Source organism: Myxine glutinosa, chromosome 11, assembly GCF_964187855.1.
Source record: "Myxine glutinosa chromosome 11, kmMyxGlut1.1, whole genome shotgun sequence".
NCBI lineage: Eukaryota > Metazoa > Chordata > Myxini > Myxiniformes > Myxinidae > Myxine > Myxine glutinosa.
The window spans coordinates 119,827,600-119,850,537 of NC_136271.1; the positions used below are offsets into that span (position 1 = coordinate 119,827,600).

The 22,938-nt window shown below is 42.3% G+C and overlaps 1 protein-coding gene across 1 annotated transcript in view; it reads right to left on the bottom strand.

Moving 5' to 3' along the window:
• LOC137436928 (neurexin-1) overlaps positions 1-22,938 on the bottom strand; it is a 1,559,617-nt gene that overhangs the window by 678,670 nt on the left and 858,009 nt on the right. Inside the window, exon 10 of the mRNA XM_068131164.2 lies at positions 22,188-22,214. Within this exon, the coding sequence (XP_067987265.2) occupies positions 22,188-22,214 (27 nt within the window). The remainder of the gene's footprint in view (positions 1-22,187; positions 22,215-22,938) is intronic.

The window sequence follows — 22,938 nt, forward strand, 5'->3', positions numbered from 1 at the left end:
GTCCAAGAAGTGCTAAACTGGAGGTGCCAAGGAGGCGATTTTTGTTCTGCAATGTTCAAGTACATGATTCAATTGAAGTGAAATAGAGGTTTTAAAATCTGTAGAAGAACAAGACCGATAGTCTAACAAAAGCGTATCCGGGCTTGGATCTGCTGAGTGGAGGATCGGCTGTCCATGTCATGTGACCAAATCCTCAGCTCTGATTGGTGGACATTTCTGAGGGACATACATATATACAGACAGACAAACGCTGTTCAGACGGCATTGCCCTACAGGCTATGTCGTCGTAAAAACTTTTTTCGGGGTTTTACCGCCGTTTATGCAACGTCTTTTACATCACCTTATTTAACAAGTTAGATTAGTTATTTGTGTCCTTTAGGCTGGACGGATTTCTGAGAAATGCGAATGTTAGGTGCATTTTTGGGTAAAAGTTGGGAACCTCACTTTTTAACATAACTAGAGAGATACCCATGCTACGCACGGGTGGGAGGCCAGAAGCAAACAGGCAATGCAGATACGGTGAATGGTAAAGCATGAAACCAATAAATTCCACATTCCTGTAGCACCTTCAGTCGCATGTCAGACATGGACAGCAGGTTCGTGAAGGACTTCCATGAAAAACGTACCTGTTCGCAAACAAACTGGTACGTTCCCGTAGAGAAACATCGATCGTGGGTCCGTGGCGAATCGGCACATGGTGATGGCAAAATATCAGAAATTGAAGGCTTTTTTATTTTAAATGATTCATATAAACATCCGTTGAATCATATCACACGCAAATCATCAAAATCTAAACAGTATCATTAGAATTTCAAGAAAAGCCACATCACTGTTCATATCGGTAAATATTATTCCATCGTGTTTCAAATCGTGATCGATACACTATGATCGTGATCGTGAATCGTGATCGATAATCGTGTTCACAATCGCTATGTCGTATGTACTCCCGATACGTGTACCAAATTCCCGAAACGTGTAACTGTACCAAATCAACAGTGAAAAGGATTTTGAGCTGATAGGTGTTACGGCCTTGGCAAGATCGATGGAGACAGCGATCTGTTAGATCTGATCGTCCTTCATGACGAAGTGCAGATCGTCCTTCATGCCACATCCGATCGATGCAGCCGTGCAGCGATCGGTGCAGTCGTTTGTGTGGCACACGGTGCAACGATCGGTGCAGCCGTTTGTGCGGCACACGGTGCAGCGATCGGTGCAAACGTGGACTCCCACACTGCCACAGTGCCACATCCTGCTGATACTTGCTCCCGCATGATGTCATTTTCCCGGGTGCCGCACAAACGGCTGCACTGATCGAGATTTAACGGATGTTTATATAAATCGTTTAAAAGAAAAAAAGCCTTCAATTTCCGATATTTAGCCTTTTCATTTGGGCCTCCCAATTGAAGCCCCACCCATAGGGCGGGTACCGTTGCTCGACGTAAGAAGACGTCACAATGAATGTCATGCAAATGCGAATGTTATGCGGTAGTACAAACCTGAGAATGCTGGAGACTAAAGGTGAAATTGGGAAAACTAAATAGCCTATTTTACTCCTGGGGATCCCAGGATTATCCACCCAAAATATCTTTGCGATCGGTTCAGCAGTTTTTACGGTACCTTCGAACGACAGACAGACATTTGGTGAATTATAGCAAGATTAGGGTAATTAGCAATTTGGTGGCCATTTTGTTAATGCTAATTATAAGCTCAAACACTCAAAATTCGGCTTGCGACCCGGGTTAATCGAATTCAGCATACCCTAATTATGTTAAAAAGTGAGGTTCCCAACATTTACCCAAAAATGCACTTAACATTCACATTTCTCAGAAATCCATCTAGTCTATTATGTTTTCACCCCTGTCTGTCTGTTTGTTTGTCTGTCCTTTTGTGTCTGCAAGAATGCTATGGTCTAAGAATGTTACAGTCTATCTAATGATGAAGGCTTGAGATTCTCGTACTGTAGATAATCAGGTTCAGGTAATCCCTTTATTACTTTGACAATACAATATAATAAGCATTCTCAATGTGAATAACAGTGGCCAGCAAGTTGGTTTTGAAGAACACCAACTCGTGTATTTGTTGTTCAGTTAAAAGTGCAGTCATACCCCGCTATTCGCGGGGGATACGTTACTGGAAAATCCGCGAATCGTGAAACCAGTGGATAGCGGGGCATTGTTTCAATGGAAAAAGGGGGGATAGGTTCCCGAGTCGTGAAATACGTGAATAGAAAGGATCAAACCGCGAACGGCGACGAAAAATCTGAGAATGGTGACGCAAGTCCCGAGAATGTCGACGATAATCTGCGAGGGTCGATTAAAGTCACAGAAATGGCGAGACAAAACCTGCGAATGTCGGCGATAATCCCTGAAGGTCGATGAAAATCCGCGAAGATCGTGAAAATCCCGTGAATGTATGCTGCGGCATTGTTTCAATGGAGAAAAGGGAGATACGTTATAGGTTCCCAGTGCTTCCTCATTCATAGAGGAAAATTTTAAAAGTAAAAAATGTTTTCGACCACAAATGCACATGATTGCAGTTTCACAAAAAATGCTTATAATTTCAAAAAAAACACAACACCAGGTACCATTTCCAATTTATTAAAGGAATGCGCTTACAATTTATTGAACGTGCTAACCATACCGTACCGTGAAAGTAAAAAAACACAACACCATCATGTACCGTTTAAATTTTTTATTTTACAAACACACGCAACTTTAAAATGATGATTATGATGGTGATGATGATGATGGTGATGAATTAAAATCCCAAGAATTCCTCGAACTTTGAGGGCGACCCAAATTATGGTGCGGCCATATCGTGCACTAAAGGAGAGCCAGGAGAGGTAGGAGAAGGTGAGAATGCTGGTGATGACGCTAAGAGGAACGCTGGAGAGGATGCTGGTGATCTTGAGGTGGAGGGAGGAGGGTTGAAGAAATTGGTGATGGGGAGCTTCCTGACAAATTGCCCAACATTGCGATGCAGCTCTTTGTACGGGAGTAGCGCATCATCCAAGGGCCTCTTGAACTTGAGGTACCTCTCCACAACTGGGTCACCAGCTTGCACCCTGTCGACAATCGCCCGCATGTCCTGCAGCAACTCGCCCAGGAACTTGACTGTGAGGTGGACCTCGGCACCTCTTCCTCATTACTGCCTGCCTCCACCTTCTCCTCCGCGGAAACCTTTGGAATGGCATCCAACTAGTCTTCAATGAGCGGTTTTAGGGAACGGTTCAGCATCATGTTTTTCAGCATGAAGTCCCTCGTCTGCGTGTTGTCCTCGATCCATATTCTGAGAGTATTCTCTTCCATGCTTTCCATGTGGGCATTCCAGGACATGGGTGACCACCTTTGTACTCGATAAGTGCTTGCTGAAGCTTTCTCATGAATCATCTTCTCCTTCTTCCGTATGTAGCGAATGGTGGATTCGTTGACATAATCCCTGCCAAAAGAGGCCACACTGTCTCCCCTCGAACGCCGGTCGAGCAGCTCCACTTTCTGGCTCAGGCACATCAATTTCTTCTACCTCTTGGTAGTCGACAAATCTCCGGCACTGCTCTTGCACTTGAGAGCCATTATTGAACGATGAGCAGAGCGAGTCAAAACCACAGGTCAAAGCAACTGGACGAGAACAATGATGGAGATGAGAGGACACGATCTGTATTTATATGTACGATTGCGAGCATTGTGGGTATCTTCGGGAGCCCATTGTTTGTGGGGGATGTTATCGGATGATGTCGTATCAAGCGTATCTGCCAATTTCAATAATAGATTTAATGAAGCATTTGCATTCTATAATTGGCGGAAGATGACATGTTTTAGTCGCTGATGGGAAATCCCCTGAAGCGTTTTCATTGTGTAACATCTCTGATGATGCTTTACCGTAAATTGCTAACTGTAATCGGCTTAATGAAGCGTTTACATTTTATAATTCACGGAGTTGACTTGTTTACACATCTGGTGGGATATCCCACGAAGCTCGCTTATAGTGTGGCAAAAATTCGCGTCCGCGAAAGCCATGAAAACGCAAGGCATACAGCAGTGAATGTCCTGTACTGTACTGTACAGTATAAGCAGGTCATGCTTACGGCTTGTATACGATGTTTTTTTTGCGTACGTCCAACTGCTTTATGCATGGCTGGTAAAAGATGAGTTTTATAAATGTGTGAAGCTGGCGGCTCGTGAATTTTTTTTTGCACCCCTGAAAAACCTCGAATTCATGGAACATGGTCGTGGCGAATAGGAGGGAAAAAAACCGCAATTTTGCGGGACATTTTTCCGCGAATAAAGAAGCATGTCGCATTTTATCAACCGTGAATACGTGGATTCCACGAATAGCGGAACAGCGAATAGTGGGGTCAGACCGTGTACTGAATTATCAATGATGTCCTCAAATATTCTTGTTCTTTGCGATATGTATTCAATAATAACTGGACATAAAAGGAACTTAATTCTGTCGTTTTTGAGGTCAATTTTGAGATATTGATCAAGATGATGCTGCCAAAAAGGCAAAAAATGTATTGCAAAGAGGTGTTAAGTCAAGAGAAAGAGGAAAAAAAAATCAAATCTGAGCAAGAAAAAATAAGACAAAATTTCGCTTTGTGACCACCATTTAGTGAGGGGGGGAAATACCAACAAATAAGGTAAAAACAACAGGTTTAATGCCACGTTGATTGACGTCGGCCTGTCATGGTTGTATAGGAGGAGAAGAATGGACTATACAATTAATCAGTGATAACAATAATATGATGCATCACCATATATAAGACTGAAGTCGTGGACTCTTAATTCCTTGTCTAATTTTCGGATGCTGAATGCAAAGCTAGCTGCAAAAAAATAATTAAAAGATTGATGCTAAATTCAGAAGTGGCATCAAGGGGAAATAGCTCAAAGGAAGTTATAAAGCAGTAAAACCCTCACAATTTGTGATGTTCCGTCGATACTCGGTGAAAATAACCTAAATCTAACCTCTGTAAAGAAAAAAAAGAATAAAAAAAGAGTTTAATGTTTTGCTCTTGGCAGCAGGAGAGCCTTAAATAACAAGTTTGCAAAAAAAGTTTATATTTTGGGCTGACTATATTTAATGTTGGTGATCTGCACAATAGGCCCTTCAATGCAATAACGCACCATGACGTGACCATTCTATCTCAGGAGATTCAGGAATTGGACAACATGACGCAAAAAATGAATCGTGCAGCTAGCATTATGCAACTTGATACATACACAGATACTCGCCAAGGAAATGTGAAGGCCGAACTGATCTGGAGCGTAAAGGAAATGTATGTATAGGAGAGGAGGTTTGATAGGGAGAGAGGCGATTATCATTATAAATGTTTGCAAGGCTTAAACAGCAATGGGATTTTCCTGGCTGAGCAAAAATTAATTTGTCGTGAAGATTTGCGCAAAATACTATCATTTAATTTCTTCCTGGGGAGGCATGCATCGCACACCAGCTTATCTGCAAGCTGTTGCAAATAAAACATAATTAATTACCTAATCCCATTGTAGTCATGATATTAAATGTATATTCTGGGAATATCTGTCATTTTGATGATAGCATTGAAAGCCAAATTGCAAATGAGTAATGCAATTATTTTTTCAGGTGATTATTGTTTTGATGATAACTAATTAAAATTTGCTTTGAGCAGAATGAGAGATTGTGGTAAGGTTGATAAACACACACACTGAAGGAGCGAGAGAACAAAGCATCATAGAAATACCTCGGAGTAAAAGAAGGCCAAAAGGGCCAAATATGTCACAAACAAATGCTCAAAACAATTACCAAAGAATACTTGCGTACAATGAGGAGGTTCCTGAAAACATACCTCTCTCCAAGGAACAAAACCAATGCCATAAACCAAATTGCAGTACCAGTATGCCAATACAACTGCGGAATAATAAAGCAAGCCCACAAGCTGTTATTAAATAAACTAGATATCAAAACAAGAACACTCCTCACCATCCACAAAATGTTCTACAAAACCGAGGATGTATCTGCGGAGATGATAAGGAGGTCGCGGCATAATGGAGCTCAGCCAAGTGTGCAGAATGACAACTGTCAAATTGGCTGAGTGCGAGAAACGTTCAACAGACCACCAAATCCAATTTGTAAGCAAACATGGAGACAGCAGGCCAGAGAAGGTATCCCTAACTCACCTTGCAAAAAATTTCCAAAGACAGGTGCTAATAGAAGATGTCACACATTAAACCGAAACAGCAACATATACAGCCACATCGATTTCAAAACAGACAACATGAAAATAGAAAGCAAAATAGCAACAGACATGCACCAAAAACTGGGAGAATGATAAAAGAGCAGGAAGATATTTAAAAAAAAAAGAGTTGGACAGATTAGGTAGAGACAAAGAAGGCTCTTTTGAATGACTAAGAGGAGGACAGCTCAGCTGGGATGGAGAAAGAATCATAATAAATACCCAAGACCAAGGACATCCCTTTGAAATATATACCAACGGCTTTAATAAAATGGACCGAGTCAATGGGAGTCAATCAAACAGAGGTCAGTTCTGCAAGGTAGAAAGAGAAAGCACGAGACGCTTCCTCACGGTATGTAACAAAACCTCATGTCAGAACAACTGTACACAAAGGCACAACAAATTGTGCAGAATAATCCACTGGCACATCTGAAAAGATTTCAATATCCTATTCCCAGAAAATTAATGGAAACATGAACCAAAAGTGATAAATGAAAACAAGAAGGTAATGCTCACATACATCCCGATGATCCAATTGAGGGTGAGCAACAAAACAAAGCATTGCAACTGGATATAGTACTTAGGTACAAAAAAAAGAAAAAGACCACTTTGCTATTTGAGATATCAGTACCCAGCGATTTTGACCTAAACAACCCAGAAGTCAAGAAAATGAAGACATACCAGGATAGCAAAAAATGGAGTCGAAGGGTCCTGGAAACTGAAAAGTGAAGAAAATGTACCAGTGATTATTGGGGAAACGGGAATAATAAAGAGGAACCTCATGGAGACCTTAAAAAGCATCCCTGGGAATGTTACTGCAATCAAACTACAGTGAGAAGCTGTCTGGAGCTCAGTGACGCTACTTGGAACAAAACTTTGAGAACAACAAAACTTCATATCTTTGGCATGAATCGTGATCACGTACCAAATTAGAGGTGGATAGTTGGAGCTCTGGGAGGGATCTATTCCACCTTCTGAAACGGCCTATGGAGATAACAACCAACAGCACAACTATCGGGGATGCCTCCTCGTGAATGTTCTGGCGGCATCCCCGAACCGGGCCAGGAGGGGAATACTGGAGGCCTGGCACACTGGCCAAACGAGGGCACCGCTGACAGAGGAGACTGTGGCGTTATCACAGGCGTCGGAACCTCTCATTCATAAATACACCAGAGAGACACCGATGTTGGGAGGAGGACAAGGACAAAGTGGGACATTGAAGGAGCTGGGCTCCAACGCGAGTTGAAAGAATTGACGCGACCAAAGATGGAAATTCGTCCGAGTAGGTTTAATAAATGTATCACACTCGGGTACTCTGAAAAGCCCGTTTATCGGGCAGCAATATATATACACATTTATGTCGGGAAGTTTGCCCGGCAAAAGCTATACCGGGCATGCCCGGGTATCAAGGGCGAGCCTTGGAAAGGCGAGTCTGGACCTGCCCGGGCGTGTTTGGCTGCGGCCTGGCAAGTCGAGGCTGGGCGTGCCCGGGCGCTCTGGACGAGCACTGGAAAGGCGATAGCGGGCATGCCCGGACGCTCTGGGCGAGCCCTGGAAAGGCGATAGCGGGCATTCCCGGAAGCTCTGGGCGAGCCCTGGAAAGGCGAGAGCGGGCATGCCCGGGAAAGACGAGACCGGGCGTGCCCGGGAGGTTCGGGCGTGCCCGGGAACAGTGAGTCCGGGCATGCCCGGGAGAGGCGCGTCTGGCCGTGTTCTGGCCGGTGCAAGGCGATTGTGTGCATCCAGCGGTAACCGCTACAACATAACCGACACAGGCGACAAGGAAAACACAAACACAATACACCGCTCAAACACGCACAAAACACTTGCAACACAAGCCTGTCATGGGTCAATGGTCACGAGGTCTCACAACACAGCTTTGTGATTGGTTTACAGTTTACACAATAGGCCCACCCCCTTCCCTCAGGTATATGTGGGAGGAGGTAAACAAGGAAATTACTCTCGATATTAATTGTTTTTTATTCTGGCATTTCGAGATTGTTTTTATATGGATAACGACTGTGTGTAACTGTGTTTAAATTTGCTAGGAATGGCAGTTAACCAGCACATTTTTACTGTTCAAATACGGTGATGAAACTAGAAAGTGTGGCGTGAAACCTCGTGTTAAGGTTTGAATTTCAAAGTCAGCAAAAAGCAATCAAAACGCAGCAATGATGAATTGTCCCACATCGGCTGCCAATTGAAGGGACATGGATTGGGCTACATATCGTGAAGATTCCATTTCACCATTACACCCACGATCTGAGAGGCTCTGAGGAAGCGAATATGGTTGTGCTGTGTTCACATCTCCACCAGCCCAAATCCTCATCGACATGCAGGTTATTGCATCTACTGTTGTCTTCTGCTGCACGTGCACGGGCACACACACACATACATACAAACACACGCACACACATACACACATGCACGTACACACATGCACAGTCACACATAAACACACACACTTACACACATGCACACTCACACATAAACACACACATGTACACACACACACACACACACACATGCACACTCACACATAAACACACACACACACACACACACACACACACACATGCACACTCACACATAAACACACACACACACTCACACATACACGCACACACACACACACACACATGCACACTCACACATAAACACACACACACACACACATACACGCACACACACACACACACACACACACACACACACACACACACACACACACACATACAAACAGATGTATACACACACGTAAAAGCAAACACATGTTCACACACGTTCATATATACACACACACACACACACACACACACACACACACACACACACACATGTACACACACACACACACACACACATACACACACAGACACACGTACACACACACACACACACACACACGTGTACACACACACACACACACACATAAACACACACACACACACATACATACACACACACACACACACACACACACACACACACACACACACATACACACACACATACACACACAGACACACGTACACACACACACACGTACACACACACACACACACACACACACATACACACACACACACACAAACTTCTGTTTTTTTTTTTTAGCAGAAGAGCAGATCAATGTCATAACCCCAAGTTGCTTTAATAATTGAACCATAAAAAGGATTTGGATTTTTATTTTTCAGCAAAACTTTTCCATTTGTCATTTCCTTCCACGAGTGTTGCAAGAAAACGTTTGAAGGTACAAAATCTTCATCTATATACCCAAAAAAGGCTTATACATGGCTATCTCCCCAGAAATAATGACATATTTATCAAGTTGCTGTTTAGTTGTTGAACGGTGCATTGCATTTTTTTGTTGGAATTTGTGAATGTAAAATTTGATGATGATCGATCCGATCTCTGTAATTGACAATTTTCAAACTTTTACTTTACTCTCCCATTAAATCTATCGTGTTGCCTCAGCATGTCTATCTAATTACCTGAATTTAAACTTTTAAACACATTGATCATTCAGATCTCACATTCAAGATGCACATCCCATAATGCCATAATGCTCAACATTTCTTGGAATTCATTTGCAGGATTCCATGTAGTCAAGAGACAAGCCGAAAGGCGTACACCTGCACGAATTACCTTGTGGATTTTAAAAAAAACATTTATTTTTCAAGGACAAAATAGTTTGATGTCACACGTCACCTCTCAGAGCCATCAAAGAGTCGTATTATGAGGGAAAACACATGTAAGGAAGTGATCTTGCTTCGGAAGCAATTGAGACCATCAATGATGTATTAACAGACAAAGCACATCTTTCTACTACATCATCATCAGCATATGTACCGTATCCTAACCAGGATATTATTCCGAAAATAGCAATGACGTTTTCATGATTAACTTTTTTCAGTTGGAAAAATCCGAAATAGATGCCAACCCCTCCCCCACCTCATGAGAATAATTGAGAGACCGTAGATTACAAATTTTTCTCCATATAAAAAGGTCAGGCAGGAGAACTTGTCAAAACAGGCAAATGGAAGGCAAATCCATCTCGCTGCTATCTTTATCAAAAATTCTCTTCCTCAATCTCCTTGCACTGCCCTCTCTCCACCCCACCCCCAGGAGTACCTCTGGCTACGGCTTCCTCTCCGCTCCCACATTTTGTTCATATGTGTTCTGTACCATCCTCCAAATAGTGATGACTCCATTTACATTTCGCTGTCTGACAACATGGACCAACTTCTATCCACTCATCCCAACTCTGTCTTCCTCAAATGTGGCGACTTCAACTGTCACCATGCCAGCTGGCTGGGTGTGGGTTCCTCTCTCACCAGCCATGGCACCTCAGCAAAGGACTTCTGCGACTCATTGGGACTGACACAATCTGTCAATTTCCCGACCCGGATCTCAGTCAATGGAGTATCTTCTCTTCGAGACTTGGTTATGACAAACTTCCCTGCAAATGTCTGCTGCTCTTCTTCTGCTCCAATCGGTTCTTCTGATCATGTCCTTGTTAAAGTGGACATCTCTCTGGCCATTCCCACAGAGCCTCCTCAGCGTCGACGAGTCTGGCATTTCACTCAGGCCGACTGGTACGGCCTTCAAGCAGCTATCAATCATCTGGACTGGTCTCCTTTCTCTACTTCCTCTGACATCAATTCATCCTGGGAATTCTTCCAAAGCAAACTGCTCTCTCTCTCATGCACAGATTTATCCCATCTCGTCTTCAGTTGTCTTACCCTTCCTCCCGTCCATGGTACACTGAATCTTGTGGTGAGGCAGTTGCCCTAAAATAACTTGCCTTTGCCTCTTGGAAGGCAAATCCAACTGAAGGCAAACTCTGTTCCTTCCACCAAGTTCGGAACAAGTGTGTGTCTATCCTCAGGCGTGCCAGGAAGCACCATCTCTCCACACTCAAGAATGAACTCTCAAACCTGTCTCCTTCCTCCAAATCCTGGTGGTGTCTGGTAAAATCCGTTTCTGGTGTTTGTTCCCCCTACATCCCCTCCCTTACCTCAAATGGCTACACAGCTGACACCGCATGTGACCAAAGCTGATGCCTCAACTCTGTGTTTGCCTCAAAATCTTGTGTCCCAAACCCATCTCTCTCTGTTCCCACCTTACCCAGTCGAACCCAACTACTCCTAGACTCTGTGTCCTTCTCTCCTGACAAGGTGGAGAAGTTTTTGTCAAACCTCGACTCTGATTCTGCAACTGGACCAGACGGCATCAGCCCACGGGTCGTAAAATCCTGCTCTTCCGCTCTATCTCACCCTCTCTCTGTTCTTTTCACCCTCTCTTTTGCTCAAGGTCATTTGCCAGCATCTTGGAAATCAGCAAACATTACCGCTTTACACAAAAAAGATGCAAAAACAGATCCTTGCAACTACAGACCAATCAGCCTGCTCCCAATTATCAGCAAAGTCATGGAATCCATCATTGCTTCGGATATCAAATCCTTCCTCTTCTCCAATGGCTTGATCTCCGATCATCAAATTAGATTCAGACCAGGTCATTCTACTCTGGACATGTTGCTTCTGCTGTCTCAACAATGGAAGGAGGTCCTCAAAGCCAAACAGGAAATCAGAGGTCTCCCTCGACATATCACGTGCCTTCGATACGGTCTGGCATCCCGCTCTGCTCACCAAACTCTCCTCCGATGGTATCCATCGAAATCTCCACGCATGGCTTGCGGACTTCCTCTCTGGTTGTATTCAACGTGTCGCCCTGAATGGATTTCTCTTATCTCCCCTTCCTGTTCTGGCTGGAGTTCCCCAAGGCAGTGTTCTGGGCCCTGTGCTATTTCTGGTCTTCATCAATGATCTCTCTGACTCTCTTGAAAATCCTCTCTATCTCTTTGCTGATGACTCCACTCTCTGCCGCTCCATTACTCATCCCTCAGATTGGAAGTCTGCAGCCTCCTCACTCTCTGCAGACCTGGACAAAATCACAGACTGGTTAAACAAGTGGAACATGTCTTTCAATCCTGACAAATCTCACACTCTTACTATATCTCTCCGAAAAGACCGACTGGAAAACCCTCCCATCTACTTTCTCAACAATCCTCTCCAAGAAGTTCTGTCGCTCAAGATTTAGGGTCTCACTATCTGCCATGATCTTTCTTGGGAAAACCACATTTCTAAGCTGGCCTCCAATGCATCCTCCATCGTGCGAAGTTCTTCCTTGGCACACCTGAGCTCCTCACCACATACAAGGCTTTCATCTGTAGCTCAATGGAATACTGTTCCCCCCTCTGGGCCGGTGCTCATGCCTCACACCTAGCTCGGCTTCACGTTGTTGAAACCAAAGCTTTCAGAATCATTGGAATCTCCTGCAATGAAGCTAACTCTGAGGGCCTCTCACTCACTCACCACAGGCAGGTTGGTGGTCTTTCTGTCTTCTACTGACTCCTCTCTGGCCTTGCTCCCCCAGCTCTCTCTGTGCTCTGTCCCTCACATATTCCTCCAGGTCGCACAAGATCTGCCAGCAACCCTCTTATCGTTAAACTGCGAAAATCTAGGCTCTCTGCTCACCTTCACTCTTTCATTCCCTTTATCCCGCCTCTGGAACAAACTCCCTCACTCCCTTCAATCCCACTCCTCCCTCCTGGTTTTTAAAACAGCTGTTCACCACCATCTCTTGTCTTCCCCCATCCAAAACCTTGATGTTTTCTACCCCTGCTAATTCACCCCAGATCCACCTTTTTGAAATTCCAACTTCTTTCCTGGAAGTCCTTGCAGTGTCCGTATGTTTTATACCTCTCCCACCTCCCCCCAAGCCCTCTCCCTCCCACGTTTCTCCCGATGTCCCTGCTCTCAAAAGTTGTGTTTGTGTCCTTCCCCCTCTCTTCCCATCTTGTCTACCGCTCCCCTTATTTTGTGTTTTATGTGTCGGTTTGACTTTTTGTGTGATTAATGGTAGCTCTTTCACGAGCCTCGATCTTGTATACAAAAAAAAATTAAAAAAATCACACACACACGTGGGAAGATTGATGAGGCTAATCCCCAGGTAATTTCCAACATTTCCTAACCCATACTCGAAGTTAGGGGCATGGGGGTTCCACTAGACTCCTGCATGACCAAACAGGCCAGGAAAAAGCAGGAATATAAAATGGTGATGATTTCACATTACTCAGTCCAGTAAACACTATTTATAATCGAATCAAATATTGTGCAAAATTTGTTGACCGTCTGCAAAACGTGGTCCAGTCCAGTTTGAGCACAAGGCAAACATAATATCACCTTAATACAAGGGTCTGTTGGAAAGTAACGTCTCCTATTCTTTTTCTCCAAACCAGGTAAAGATATCTGTTGATATATAGTCAGATATGGACAAGATAAAGATATCTGTTGAATTCGGTTTTTTTCTTGCGGCCTTGGGCCTTCTCGGATAGCTGGTGCTAATTGTATTGACTTTGAAATTGTTCTGTCGTACTTTTTCTCATTTCTTTTTTTTTTAAATGTCCTTTCTACCTTCAATACTTTCCTGTTCTCCCAAAAAACTCTTTCACTCCGACACTATCTTATTCTGCCTTTTACCTGTACTTCCTGTACAGATCATGGCAGTTCCTATTAAATATTTCCTTTTCTCTAACAGCCTCATGTCAGATCACCAATTTGGATTCAGACCAGGTCACTCCACCTTGGACATGGTGCACTTCTACTCAACCAACAATGGATGAAGGCCCACAATGTCAGACACAAGATTGGGGCCATCTCTCTGGACATATCCTCATGTTTTCCATATAGTCTGACATCCCACCTTGCTTTCCAAACTCTCTATCAATGGCATCTAAGGCTAGCTCCACACACGGCTTGCTGACTTCCTCTACTCTCATAGCTAACATGTGGCTCTCAATGGAATGCTCTAATTTCCTCTCCGTGTCAAGGCTGGAATGCCCCAATGCAGTGTTCTGGACCCAGTTATATTCCTGATCTTCATTAATGATCTCTCTGAGTCTGGAACACCCTATTTATCGATTTGTTGATCTCTCCACTCTCTGCTGTGACATTCCTCATCCTTCAGGCAGACAAGCAGCAGCCCCTTCCCTTTCTTCAGATCATAAGAGAGTCACAAGCTGGTTAATGACTTAGAGTGTGGCTTTCAATCCCGACAAATCTCACACTCACTCTCTGTCAAAAACGACCATATACACACCCTCCCATCTACTTTTTAAACCAGCCTCATAAGGAAGTTCAGTCGCTCAATCTCCTGCGTCTCACCACCAGCCACGATATTTCTTGGACAATCAACATTTCAAAGTTGGCATCCAAAGCCAGTCACAGTCGTACTGGGCATCCTCCGTCATACAAACTCCTTCCTTGGCACACCTGAACTCCTATCCACCTGCAAAGCCTTCATCCGCAGCTTCATGAGGTATTCTCTCCCCTTTGGACTGGCTCCCCTGCCTTACATCTTGCTCAGCTTGTTGCCATGAAAACCAAGGCCTTCAAGATCATTGGAATCACCCATGCTGAGCCTGAGTCTATGGACAGATACTTTGCCGTCGCAGAAAATGTCGGTGGTCTCTCTGTCTTCTTCCACATCATCTCTGGTCTTGCACACCGCTGCTCTTTTTGTGCTTGGGATGTGGGTAATCCTGGGACCCCCTGGAGTAAAATAGGCTATATTGTTTTTCCAATTTCAGCTTTGGTCTCCAGCATTTTCAGGTTTGGACTCCTGCCTAACGTTATTGTCCCGGGTACCGCAAAAACGGCTGCACCGATCGCAACGATACACCTCCATGCCCGTGGGATTCCCACGGGTGACCCCACTAGTATGCAATAGTTGATAAAGGCTCATTTTCCATTTGAAAACCCCCTCCTCACAAGAATCTACAATGAATTTTTTTGTTCATTTTCAACATGTTTTGTTAAAGTACATTGCACATTGCATGTAAAGTACATTGCATGTAAAGTACATTGCAGTACTTAATTGAAAAAGAAGAGTAGACAGGACAAAAAACTAAGTTAAAAGATGTAAGAAGTAGAAGAAGAAAGACACACCACTGCTTGGGGTTTAAAAGCACAAGCGGAGACATTATGACTTTTCCAAGGGCTGCTGACAGTACATGGATGCTTTGAAGGGTTTTCCGCTTGCTCCTTCTGAAAATATTCTCTTTTTATGTGTGAAGATTTCACTTTTCTCATCGGGCCATTTTGTGGGCTGTGTGGGATGCCTGCCAGATGGAGGATATAAAAGGTATTTCTGCACGTTTTCACCAGCTTTTTTAACGGCATTTCTAACCTTTGAATGTTTTGCCCATGACCACAAAAGTTTATAGTATCTTCTGCTCAATTTGCTTTTGTGTTATATCCTGTTCTCTTCAGCGTTCCAAAAGCATGTTATTAAACCACTCGGATTGGTCAAACATTCACAAATATTTTAGCATATCAATCCGTTTTGGTTAATTGAATTCAAGCTTAAGTTCTTAAGCTTAAGTTCAAGTATTCAGCACTTAAGTAATAGTTTTAAATCGCTAAATGTGGCATCTTGGGTGGGACTTTTGTGACAATCTATCTGACGACATAAATTAAATTACATCAATAAACAAAACAATAATCGCCTTCGACTAATGGCACAGTACCCATCTAAAACCCTTTAGATGATGTTCCATTGTCATACAAGTACAAGCATTAGACAGCCAAAGGACCCCTTCATTACATCATGAACAAGAAAGAGCAATCAGATTGCAGACCCTCGCCAGGACGTCTTTGCGTGGTGTATTTTGTGTGGTGTTTATTATCTGCTGTGTTTTTTGGTTTATTGACGACATATATTTATGTTCAATCCAATATGCCTGCCGAATCATGTGACCAATGACGTCATCAATTTAATTCTCCATACAATTTTTTTGTTGATCATGCTCAAGAAATTTCAAACTGATCGGATAAAGCGTTCCACTTGTCTAATTATGACGTCATAATGAAGGCACCGATGACATCATGGATATATGTTGTTACCCATATATATATTGCTTCCATGGAGCGCTTTCGGAGATATAGAGGTGCATTGTTTTTCGTTTTTTTCCAATATGGCGCCTGTATCATGTGACCAATGACGTCATATTTATCATTTTTAAATTCTACAGGAGAAAACATCAATTTGTGTAGATTTATTAGCATTCTCTTGGATAAGAAGCGAGTGCGAGTTGCTGATACCATGTGCAAGGGGTTTCATTCACACAAGCATCATATAGAGCCTAAATGATGTCCTTTCATTTGAAAAACTTTATCATAGCCTCTTAAAAATATAGTTTTGCAATAATGTGCATGAGGTATCCTCAAGTGGATGTTCCGGCCATGTAAGCTAGGAATGCTGACACAATGAAATCATTGCAATGTGTAAAAAAAACAAAAACAATCAACTTCAATAAAATCTGTTACCTTCAACTGTTTGTATTCATCCTCCAATATTATTTTTCTTGGGAAGATCTTATTTAAAAAGCCGGCCTTAAAAAGCAGATGGAAACTTGGAATGCTCTGCCATGATAAGTCTATCTTTATACTTTGTAGTTTCTCGTGACCTACAAGCTCCTCTGTGTGTGCAGGATAATGCAGCCCGGCTCTCTTTGAGGGCTGGGGCATCAATGCCCCACCTCGTTCTTGAGAAAACAATAGTGTCCAAGAAATTGGACATACATCGGCCTTCCTGACAAAAAAAATTGCAACACACAGCTTGCTCCCTATCCATTGTCAACTGCTTTGTTGTTGGCCTTTTCATTTTCTGTTGGCTTTTGTTTGTTGTCACTGCTTCCTCCGGTTTGCCTCTCCTTTCAGCCCTTGGACTCGAATGCTTTGAAGCATTGCTTAAAAAATGTGTCATTTGAAGACCTGAACCATGATAACTTCAAGAGTGACAAGCCGAGAATATTCCAAGAGCATGACTGCAAAATTGACAAAATGTGATGACAGGATGCTCGTGTATATTGCTACCAAACAGACAATACTTATGATTGGAGAGACGGTAGGAACACAATGAATAAGGTTGTAGCACCAGAGCAGGTGAAGAAAGCAGAGATTGATAATTAAGGAGGGTAATGGTAAGGCAGATATTGAAGTACATGGTATTCAAAAATATAATCCCATTGGCTGCCATCCTCTCCACAATGAGTGTTGAGACACACCTGCACTTGGCCTAATGCTGACGAAGTTCGGGAAATTTCCTTCTTTTTTTTTCCAAGTCATGGCCCAAGGAATTTTCCATTTATCAGGCCCAGTGCATATACTGCACACCAAGTTTGGGAATATTTTGCTATTAAATGTCCTGGATGATTATCAACATTCAAAAGTTTGAAAGTTTCAAGAGTCATGTGGTTCTTGGCTTGTTGGAATGAAAATGAACTAGCACGTGACGGTCTGGTGAACTCGGAAGTAGACATTTCTAACGGCCGAGTTCAAATTTTTCTAATGCAATAAAAGTAGTTGAATGCATGAGGCATAAGATAAATAACTTATTTACATGTATGACATGTTTAGAACACCAACATACGGTACACATTACAACACGGCACATGCCACTTTTTTGTATCTGGCTGATATTGAAGTCCTGATTATAAAATCCCCTCCTATAAGTATTGCAATGTGGTTGTCTGTATTGTGAATACAGAATTCAATAATCCTTTAGCTCAGAGATAAGGTAGGCATGAAATGCAGCAACATCGGAAAATAGCAGAATAATTGGGTCCTGGGTGAGATGATATTACAATTTTTACATCAGAAAATTTTTGCGTTTTCCTTTCTACCTGATCATTTCTTTTCAAAAAGTGTACGGATAAGTGATACCAGTTTTGCTCTAGATGTGTTATGTACATATACAATGTAGATACAATCAAATATAAGTAGAAAGGCAAGGGAATTCATAAGTAAATGGTTAAATGAGTAAAAATTGTTAGAACATTTACAAGTACAATGGTACTCGGTAGATACCTCGCCAGGATCAACAATTTACTTTTGTATCCCAATGATAGGCCAGATCTGGATCCGGCCTTGAACCAAGATGTAATCGGCTAGTTCTTGTCGCTGAACTAACTCATCCACCTTATTTTGTCCGAATCCGTCCACAACTTTTTTAAAGGTCATGCTACATATCGTTTTTGGCCCGATCTCTCAAAGGTGAAGAATCATGTTTAATTAAAAAATTGTCATATCCGGATCTGGATCTAGGTGTTCACCAAAATCAATTATCTCTTCTTTGTCAAAGACCCGACTTGTCCACCAAATTTTGTCTGAATCCGTCCATAACGTTTTGATATATTGTGTTAAAAAATCATTTTAGCCCCATCAATCATTGGTGAAGAACCACAAACAATTCTTGTAGCCGGACCCGGATCTTCACCGAAATTAAATCAATTCTTCCTCGTCACACACCCACTAAATTTCATTCAAATGCGTTCACAACTTTTTGAGATATCCTGTACACAGACAAGCAGACAGACAAGGGTGGAAACATAACCTCCGCCTACCTTCGGTGGTAGAGGTAACTATATTAAATTAGTTACCATTAATAGGCTTCACAAAATTGCAGGAACATTAACTCAATTTGGGTTGAGGTTGGCTTGCAAAAAGTCATATCCATTCCACTGGTCCACAAAAACTAAGAACCGACCAAAGAAACTGAAACAAAGTCATGAACAATTGCAAACCAAGAAGAAGAAGAACATATGAATATAAACCTGCCACCCTTTTAAGGGAAGTGAAGGATTGCGATGCACAGATACAGCAATTTGGCTTCACATTCCATCTGAAGGATGGCCGTCCGCAGCTTGTGCAGCACTTGGAGAAGCATGTACTGCTACATTTTTATTGAGATGAAAATTGCTTTGATATGATCAGTTTTATGAAACCTTCATGCACAAGTTGCTGTACTAAAGCTTCAATATTAACCCTTAATCCACCATTATTGAGACAGACGGTTACATTCGGATTTATCTCACAGCTTCGAATTTTGTTTTAAATACATCCTTTGGCGTAGTCTTATTCCATACATATCTATGAATATAATTTATAAGAATTTCAACAACAGAAAGAGGGCCGATAATCATTTCTGTAGAGAAATTAAATTGTCGGTTGAGAATTATGCCACTGGCGGTGCAGAATATATTAATCTGCTAAATAATGCAATTTCCTGAATAATTTGATTTGCAAAATAAATTAAAAAGAGAAAACAATGAGCACGTTTCTGCTTTGATTTTGTTTGTTTTTTGGAACAGAAACGATGAATTCATAGTCCATGGTCATCTTCTCAAAACTCCCACACCGGTGGGCTTTGGATTTGATTGCTGAAGACGGAAAAGGATCACGTTTTGGGTCATGCGGAGCTTGGACTCAAACTCCACACACTGGCAATAAGTTGTTAGGGTTAGGGTTGTTAGGGTTAGGGTTAGGGTTAGGGTTAGGATTAGGATTAGGGTTAGGGTTCGGGTTCGGGTTAGCGGTTCGGGTTAGGGTTAGGGTTAGGGTTAGGGTTTTACTTAGGGTAAAATTATTGCTAAGGTTAGGGTAAAATTATTGTCAGCAACCAGAAACGAGAATAAGATTGGGCAAAGCAGTTTTTCATTTCTGCCACAAGGCGTCGTACGAGGTATGCTCTGCCAGCTGGAGGATCAAAAAGCCATGGTGGCACAAGGCCAGGACATAGGTGTGGAAAGCCCATGAAAGCGAGTAGTATATCTAATTGCAATTAACACATTTTTTGATGTCAAGGGGACAGAACTTTGCTAAGAGGCTTTCATTTGAAGGCCGGCGCAATTAGCAGAAAATAATGGCACTGTTAAGGGCAAATTGCCGGAAATCTAGCATTCTTGGAAAATTGCTCGAAGCAAGGGCTCTTTGCACCTCCTGAACATTGAAGCATCGATACGAACGGTGAGGAAAAGAGGTGTATAATTCCAGTCTTGTTTCTGTGTGCACTAATTATCCTCTTTCAAAAAAAAAAATCGAACGTTTTCCCAGATTCCAGTTTTCCAGAAACAAATGTAAAATTGTGACACGTTTTCCCAGAAGAACGATATCTCATACAGCTAGTAATACTTTTATAATCCTATTCCAAATTCATCCAGCATTATTTATCGGAATATTAGTTGAGGAGGTAAGACTCCATTTTGCGAACTACAAGCATTAAGCAGACCTCTCTGTGTGTTCATGTCGTGTGTGCTTCTCAGGTGTCTCAGACATCCTTTGTAAATCTTTTGTTGCCTCCTCCACTGAAGGTGGATGGAGGGTTATGTATTAACCCCTGTCTGTCTATCTGTGAGTTGGATATTTCAAAATCTTATAGATGGATTCGGACGAAACTTGGTGGCCAGGTTTGGTGTCTGCCGAGGACTAATATATTCGATTTTGGTGAAGATGCGGATCCAGATACTATAATTTTTAAAGCGATTCTTCATAATTGAGAGATAGAGCCTAGAACTATATATAGGTCGATATCTCAAAAGGTTATGGGGGAGTTATGGCAAAACTAGGTGGATGAGTTGGTTAGGTGACAAGAACAAGCCGATTCGATTTTGGTTCAGATCAGGATCCAGATCTGGCCTATCAGTGGATACAAAACGTAAACTGGTCAAGCCTGGTGGAGGTATACTTTCTCACGAGTGCCGCCAAAGGTGGACATATGGAGGTTATGTTTTCACCCCTGTCTGTCTGTTTGTCTGTTTGTGAACAAGATATCTCAAAAAGTTGTGGACGGATTCGGACGAAATTTGGCAGAGAGGTAGCGTATATGACAAGGACGAAATAATTGTATTTTGGTGGAGATCCGGATTTGGATCCGGATAGTAGAATTTCTAAGTTATTGTTCACCATTGGGAGATAAGGCCAAAAATGATACATAACAGGATATCTCAAAAAGTTACAGACGGATTTGGACGAAACTTTGTGGACAGGTTGGGTGTCTGAGAAGGAAGAATCGATTCGTTTTGGTGAAGATCTGAATATAGATTCGGATATGAGGATAATTTAATTTTTTAAGTGATTCTTCACCATTGGGAGATAGGGCCAAAAATGATACATAGCATGATATCTCAAAGAGTTGTGGACGGATGATTTTGATTAAATGTGATTCTGTATTGTGATTTTCTGTTATACTCTGGGATACAAAACGTAAACTGTTCACCTGGCGGAGGTATGCTCTCTCCCGAGTGCCATTCTCGTTCCAAGCTGTTCCTGTGCATATTTCCCAAAGTATTCTTATTGCATTGGTTCACATATTCAAAGAAATAAATCCTCATTTGGAAAACAGCATAAGCTCAAAATAAAATATGAAAAAAATAATTATTCATCACTCCTGCCCCAATTGTTTTTGCTAACTGTTGTTTATTGTTTCTGGTTTCAAATGTATCAAAATGCCTGCAATTTCAAACTTAGTATCGTGGATCCACATCCTTACATATTCAAGGATAACACAATGGAAATAACTGCCTCCTTTTTGGCTTCAAACTTATTATCTCGAAATTTCTCCAACTTGTATGCAACTCTTGTACCTAGGCCAAACCATACAACATTAAACAAGCTACAGAAGACATTCTTGTTATTCATTTACACCACCTGATTTATTGACTGCGAAAAAAGGCACAAGAGAGCATTGCATTGAAAGGAATTTGTCCTTTTCATCAATTGCTTCAAAGAGCAATTAACACCCTTGGGTCTGCAGTGCTTACCATTCGACTGTCATGCAGCACACCAATGAAAGCTTCCCTGTCAATAAGGCTGAACCGGGCGGTGTATAAACAACCCAATTCAATTACACAAGGTTATAATTAAATAAAAAACACACAAACCTAAGCTGGAATTTTCTTTCCAACACCCAACAGTCCTTTTAGGCCTAGTTGCAACATCAATTTCCTTTCATTGATGATTACAGAACACAAGCAACCCAGTGTGCATTCGCAATTCCAAGAACCCCCTTGTTGGAGAAGACCCCTCCTGACAATGTGTGGAAATGGATTGTGCGCGAAAATAAGTGAACAATAACTTACTGTTGTTACACTTTATCCTGATACAGTCTAGATGGTGGGGAGGGGAGAGAAAGATTAAACATGAAATCCGCAGCCTTCAAGGTTTCAGCTGCAACATTAGTCAAACGTCATTCCACCTTCTGGGGACAGACACACGTAATTCTGTCGAATGGCCCACACCCGTTCTATCAGACACAATTTGCGATCCGACATGAACCAAGGCCTCACGATTTTCTAATGATAGATGCTGCCTTGAAAAGGACTGCTCTTTATACGTTACGTGATTTTTCGCATTAAAAATGGAACATTTCGTTCACCTTCGAGTGTGGGTCACCCGGGAACCGGGACCACCCGTGTGACGGTCTGAGCCCATGCGACTGAACTACCATGGCACCAGCAATGCAGCTTCTCCTCGCACATTCCTCAACACCATTGCAAAACAGGGTTGAGAACGAAGTACTCAATATGGTGGAAAGGATTGAGGAGCAATAGGGTGAAAAGCTTCATTTTACATTTCTCTCGGTCTCCTTTTATCTTAAGCCGAGGCTTCTTCGGTGTCAAATTGGTGGATATAAAAAGCCATTATTTTGATTCGACAGGAAATTTTAGTGAAATCGAAGGTCCATAAATGGGCTTTGAATTCTCCGAAGCCTGATGCGTTCACTATCACATATTCTGAAGCCTCAGTGATGGAATTGTGTGCATTATAGTGACGACACATGGGTAAAGAGGGAAGATATTGCATGGAAATGAGATTTCTCAGCTTATACCA